The 6,000-nt window shown below is 50.4% G+C and overlaps 1 protein-coding gene across 1 annotated transcript in view; it reads left to right on the top strand.

Annotated features, from left to right (window-relative positions):
* cmtm4 (CKLF-like MARVEL transmembrane domain containing 4) overlaps window positions 1-6,000 on the top strand; it is a 29,806-nt gene that overhangs the window by 17,929 nt on the left and 5,877 nt on the right. Inside the window, exon 3 of the mRNA XM_076286656.1 lies at window positions 5,453-5,593. Coding sequence (XP_076142771.1) covers window positions 5,453-5,593 — 141 coding nt within the window. The remainder of the gene's footprint in view (window positions 1-5,452; window positions 5,594-6,000) is intronic.

The following is a 6,000-nucleotide window of genomic DNA, read 5'->3' as shown; positions in this document are numbered from 1 at the left end:
CCTCCCACCCACCCAGCCTGCCGAGCTCAGCCACCCAGGCAGAGGTGGCAAGAGGCCACTCAAGTTTACATTGCCCACCCAGCCGCCCCCCCCCCCCCCACACACACCTCGACTTGCCGTCTCCATACTTTTAAATAGTGCCAAAATAAGGAAAGTGGAGAAACTGTACCGTTTGTTGCCTGATGTATGAAGACATTTTATTTGATTTTACTACTTTTTTCACCCCGTGAAACGTTCATTCTTCCCCTGCTACTCTCTTTGCCCCTGCTGAGTCTGAAGGTTTCCTGAATGCCTCAGGCACTCTGACTATGTGTGTGTGTGTGTGTGTGTGTGTGTGTGTGTGTGTGTGTATGTGTGTGTGTGTGTGTGTGTGTGTGTGTGTGTGTGTGTGTGTGTGTGCCTATGTGTGTATAAAACACACAGCTGATAGCGTTCTGAGAGGGATCTGTCCCCCAAATGTTCCCATTGCAGCCGGATGCTGTGCACTTGAAATGTATGTGGGCACACGCGCATGACCACGAGCTCACTCACTCATAAGCATGCAAACGTCCCTCTCATACACACCTTCACACATGCACACACAGGTGCCCTTGATATACAGATGGTGTTCAGTACACACCCTGTGCTCATCATCTGTACATGCAACATTACATATATATGCACACACACGTGTACACACACACACACACACACACACACACACACACACAGAATAAGAGACTCTTGAGGTAGAGGAGAGACTCTTGGTTCAATACGCACTCATGTAAGCAAGAGCAAAGAAAGCTTATCTAGTACACATAACACGCGCACACGCACACACACACACACACACACGCACACGCACACGCACACACACACACACACACACACACACACACACGCATGCATGCACGCACGCACGTACACACACACACGCCATTTCCCCAAGTCCTTGCCATGCTGTAAATCATTGTCCCAGCTCCCTCACGCCCCTTGGCAGCCTGATGGCTCTCTAGCTCCTCTCACACTTCCAGAATACAGAGAAGCCTCCGACCGTGAGAGGAGAGGAGACATCAGAGAGATAGGAGCCCCTGGAGCGATGCGCATGGTGCAGTGTGCAGTGTGTCCAACCCCTGGAGCGATGCGCATGGTGCAGTGTGTCCAACCCCTGGAGCGTCCAGTCTCAATGCTCCTTTATTAGCTCAGTCAGAATTCAAATCTGCTTGATTGCCTTGATTGAAGCCTGCTGACTGAGACATATAAAGAATTTGTTTCCTGTTTTTTAGGGCCTCACAAGTCAAAGACATTATACAGCTCTGGGAAAAATTAAAGAGACCACTGCACAGTTTTCTCATGTCATCCTACGGTTGCTGAGTGACATTCGAGTTGAGATCATATTCAAATTTGCAGTGCTCTCTTCATTTTGAATATGACCGTCAACTCGGCAACCGTAGAATGACATCAGAAAAATGTGCAGTGGTCTCTTAATGTTTTCCAGAGCTGCATATACAGCTTATACACAGACAGCTTACAATATACAGGACAGGCAGTATATCATCTACATGCATTTGTACAGGTCACTAGAGGTCAAACCAGTCATAGCCTGATCCTCTGGTCAGCTCTTCATTTGCACTTCATACCGAGAAGAGCAGAGAAACGGGGGATGTCTGGCCCGCTGGAGCCGGTCGGTGTTGAGCTGGAGCCGGTCGGTGTTGAGCTGGAGCCGGTCGGTGTTGAGCTGGTGCTATAAGGTTTTGCTTTGATTGGGCAAGGAAGAGTTGAGGTAGCCTATTACCGTGCTTTGATTGGAAGAGTTGAGGTAGCCTATTACCGTGCTTTGATTGGGCAAGGAAGAGTTGAGGTAGCCTAACACAGTCCATTTCTCATGGAACACGGAGAACAAGACTGTCCACTGCCACCTCTGGTTTGGCAGCACAGGTCAGTGTAGAGGGAACAGTTTTTATTCATCAGATTCTTTCAGTTCCTTCACTTAACCAACACACATGAAACGGTAGCTGATTTGATATGCACATACATTTGCATATGTATATACTATGCATACAGGCATGTAAATACTGTATGACTGTTATGATTAGCGAGGTTTATGTGAAATGTTCCACACTGTACAGTGTAAACAGAATCCAGTGGGAGGAGGACCTCTGAGAGAACTGTGCTGGGTAGCGTGCTGTCTTCTGCACATGGTATGGTATCCCATGAGGCTTTGCGTTTTACCCTACTGGCTAATGTTTACTTTCACATCCTCACACATGCACACACACACACACACACCTGTAGACTCCTAGAATGGTGCTTCCAGGAGTTCTCGATGTCCTGGTTTGTTAATATGCAAACAAGTGGGTGTCAGTAAGATTGTGTGTATGAGAGTTCTCTCTCTCTCTCTCTCCTTTTCCCCAATCACTCTCTCATTCTCGTATGTGTGTAATTGTGTGTGTGTGTGTGTGTGTGTTTGTATATATGTGTGTGTGTGTGTGTGTGTGTGTGTGTGTGTGTGTGTGTGTGTAGAGGGAGACTGATTGTGTGTCATGTGAGACACTCAGGAGTTGTGTCTGACATCATGCATTTAATCACATGACTGGGCCCTTCCCAAGTCATGCTGTAGTGCTTATGAGCCGTTCAGCTGCTTCCAAAAAGAGGTGTGTGTGTGTGTGTGTGTGTGTGTGTGTGTGTGTGTGTGTGTGTGTGTGTGTGTGTGTGTGTGTGTGTGTGTGTGTGTGTGTGTGTGTGTCTCCTAGATCAACTCAAACTCAAATGTTTGAGTGTGTATTGGCAGTTCACAGGCCATTGTAGTAATCTTGTGTGTCTGTGATTACTTGTGTGTGTTTGGCTTTGTCTTTTACATCTTTAGCTGTGTGAAGGCCAGTGCACTTTGCTTTCTCAGAAAGGCTAGTATCGATAAGCTCTGCGTCCAGTATCCCCCCGGGCTCTGGACGCACACACACACACACACACACACACACACACACACACACCCGGGCCAGAGCTCAAGTTACAGCCCCTCTCCACTGACCCTCACAGGGCAGACGTCAGCACGCACACACCCCAGGCACTGGGCAGGGCTGTCACTCCTCTCACACTCCGCACAAACACTATGGTGCACACACACACACACACACCCCTCACACACTCCGCACAAACACACCCCTCTCACACTCCGCACAAACACTATGGTGCACACACACACACCCCTCTCACACTCCGCACAAACACTATGGTGCACACACACACACACACACCCCTCTCACACTCCGCACAAACACTATGGTGCACACAGGTGGAGAGGGGAGGTGGAGAGGTGGGGAGGTGGAGAGTGGAGGTGGAGAGGGGAGGTGGAGAGTGGAGGTGGAGAGGTGGAGAGAGGAGGTGGAGAGGGGTGGAGAGGTGGAGAGGTGGAGAGGGAAGGTGGAGAGGTGGAGAGGGTAGGTGGAGAGGTGGAGAGGGGAGGTGGAGAGGGGAGGTGGAGAGGTGGAGAGGGGAGGTGTGGAGGTGGAGAGGTGGAGAGCGGAGGTGGAGAGGGGAGGTGGAGAGGGGAGGTGGAGAGGTGGAGAGGGGAGGTGGAGAGGGGAGGTGGAGAGGTGGAGAGGGGAGGTGGAGAGGTGGAGGTGGAGAGGTGGAGAGGGGAGGGAGAGGTGGAGAGGGGAGGTGGAGAGTGGAGGTGGAGAGGGGAGGTGGAGAGGTGGAGAGGGGAGGTGGAGCGGTGGAGAGGGGAGGTGGAGAGTGGAGGTGGAGAGGGGAGGTGGAAAGGTGGAGAGGGGAGGTGGAGAGGTGGAGAGGGGAGGTGGAGAGTGGAGGTGGAGAGGGGAGGTGGAGAGGTGGAGAGGTGGAGAGGGGAGGTGGAGAGTGGAGGTGGAGAGGGGAGGTGGAGAGTGGAGGTGGAGAGGTGGAGGTGGAGAGGTGGAGAGGGGAGGTGGAGAGTGGAGGTGGAGAGGGGAGGTGGAGAGGTGGAGAGGGGAGGTGGAGAGGGGAGGTGGAGAGTGGAGGTGGAGGTGGAGAGGGGAGGTGGAGAGGTGGAGAGGGGAGGTGGAGAGGTGGAGGTGGAGAGGTGGAGAGTGGAGGTGGAGAGGGGAGGTGGAGAGGTGGAGTGGAGAGGTGGAGAGGGGAGGTGGAGAGGTGGAGAGGTGGAGAGGGGAGGTGGAGAGGGGAAACTGGGTGGAGGGACAGATGGAGGTCAAAGCCAGGTGTCCATCTCCTGATCTCTCAGATGTGAAACCGTAGGGGCCTGATGACACACACACACACACACACACACACACACACACACACACACACACACAATACATGCAAACACATAAACTCAACTTATAGTTCCTATGTCCTACTAGACCCACTAGTTCTACAAATGATGTAGATGCATATATGCCCTGACAAACACACCCACCCGTACTGGGACACAGGGAAACACAGCAGCTGATTTGTATTCATGGCATGTCTTGCCATAGAGGTGGCCTATTACCGTGCTTTGATTGGGCTGAGCTCTCCAGTGATGTCAAAAGCAGAGGATCACAGAAGCAGTTTTAAGAGACCTTTTTTTTAATACAATGGCCTTTATCACGCCGAAGAAGAGAGATATGGAGATGAAGGTGTTTTTGCTTTTGCTCTTCCACACTCACTCAAGGACAAACATGCATGCGCGCTCACACACATACACACACACACAGAAATCTTTCATAGGGGGGAATGAGGACATGTGAGAAACCATGTGCTTTCTATGTGGATCGACAGACAAAGAAATGGTTGATGAGGATGTGCACAGACAGGGAAAAGGTGGTACCACTGATGGTCAAATGTATGTCAGCTGGTCTCTCTCTCTCTCTCTCTCTCTCTCTCTCTCTCTCTCTCTCTCTCTCTCTCTCTCTCTGTGTGTGTTTGTGTGTGGGTGCATGGACGTTAGGGAGTAGAGTTGTAGCACTGACCACCAGTAGTGGTGCTTGAAAATGGAATGTTTCGGCGCCCCCTGTCATCAGCTCAGTAGTAGTGCCCCTGGTACAGCCCCATGGAGACCCCACCCTTCACTCTACTGCTGCAGCACAGCAGAGCAACACACTGAAGCTTGCCTGTCACTTGTGCTTTTTCCAAGAAAGTTTTTGGACAGAAGAACATTTTTGTTTGTCGATGTCTTAGCCAGATCATTTGTTTCCTTTACCAGACCCTTTAAACTCTCTCAGAAAGTCAATTTGTCCAATTATTTTTTCTCATTTTATTTTCCCATATTAGCTTTAATAAAACCACTGTATCCAGCAAAATCACCAACTGAATGAAAATGTTCCAATTGGATTTAAACAGATAGCTAAATCTGTTATCCAGATTTTGTCTCGGGCATTAGGCAGCTTAAACCTTTTTTTGCAGCAGCGGGAGCAGTTTGAGATGAACTGGTCTGTCTGTCCATCCATCCAACTGGGTGTGTCTGTCTGTTCATCTGTCTGTGTCTGACATCTGTGTGTCTGTGTGTTTGTAGGACCTGGTCAACACGGTGGTCAGCACCTTCTTCTTTCTGCTGGCGTCCGTTGTGCTGGCGGCGGTCAACCAGTCTGGCGCAGGAGCAGATGTCCAAAGTGTGGAGGGGAGTCGGAAATCCGGAGCAGAAATCGCTGCCGTGGTAACTTTGACGACCTCTGACCCTGTTCTGTTTTAGAATGACTACATCCCCCCCAACCACCCCCACCCCACCCCACTATTCTACATCCACAGTCTGCTAAAGTCATTCAGAGTGCTAAGCCATGGAAAGAGTCTAGGGACCCCCTGTCTCTTTCACTCACTCACTTTCTTTCTCTCTCTCTCTCTCTCTCTCTCTCTCTCTCTCTCTCTCTCTTTATTTCTCTCTCTCTCCTGTCTCTCTTTCCTATCTGTGGATCCTATTTTCCTTGCTATAGTTTGTTGTTCATGTCCCTCTCTTTTTCATACTTTCCTCATTTCAGAGTGAGGCAGCTCACTGACACTGTAGCGCACTGAACTCACTGATATTTGCTGGTGTTCTGCTGCCACCTTGTGGATGAAATGTGCAAC

This window comes from Alosa pseudoharengus, unplaced genomic scaffold, assembly GCF_046254945.1.
Source record: "Alosa pseudoharengus isolate Yale_2024_CS ecotype anadromous, Long Island Sound unplaced genomic scaffold, YU_APseudo_1.1 YU_APseudo_1.1_scf_16, whole genome shotgun sequence".
NCBI lineage: Eukaryota > Metazoa > Chordata > Actinopteri > Clupeiformes > Clupeidae > Alosa > Alosa pseudoharengus.
The sequence above is the reverse complement of the archived record's forward strand: the minus strand, read 5'-3'. Positions and strand labels throughout refer to the sequence as shown.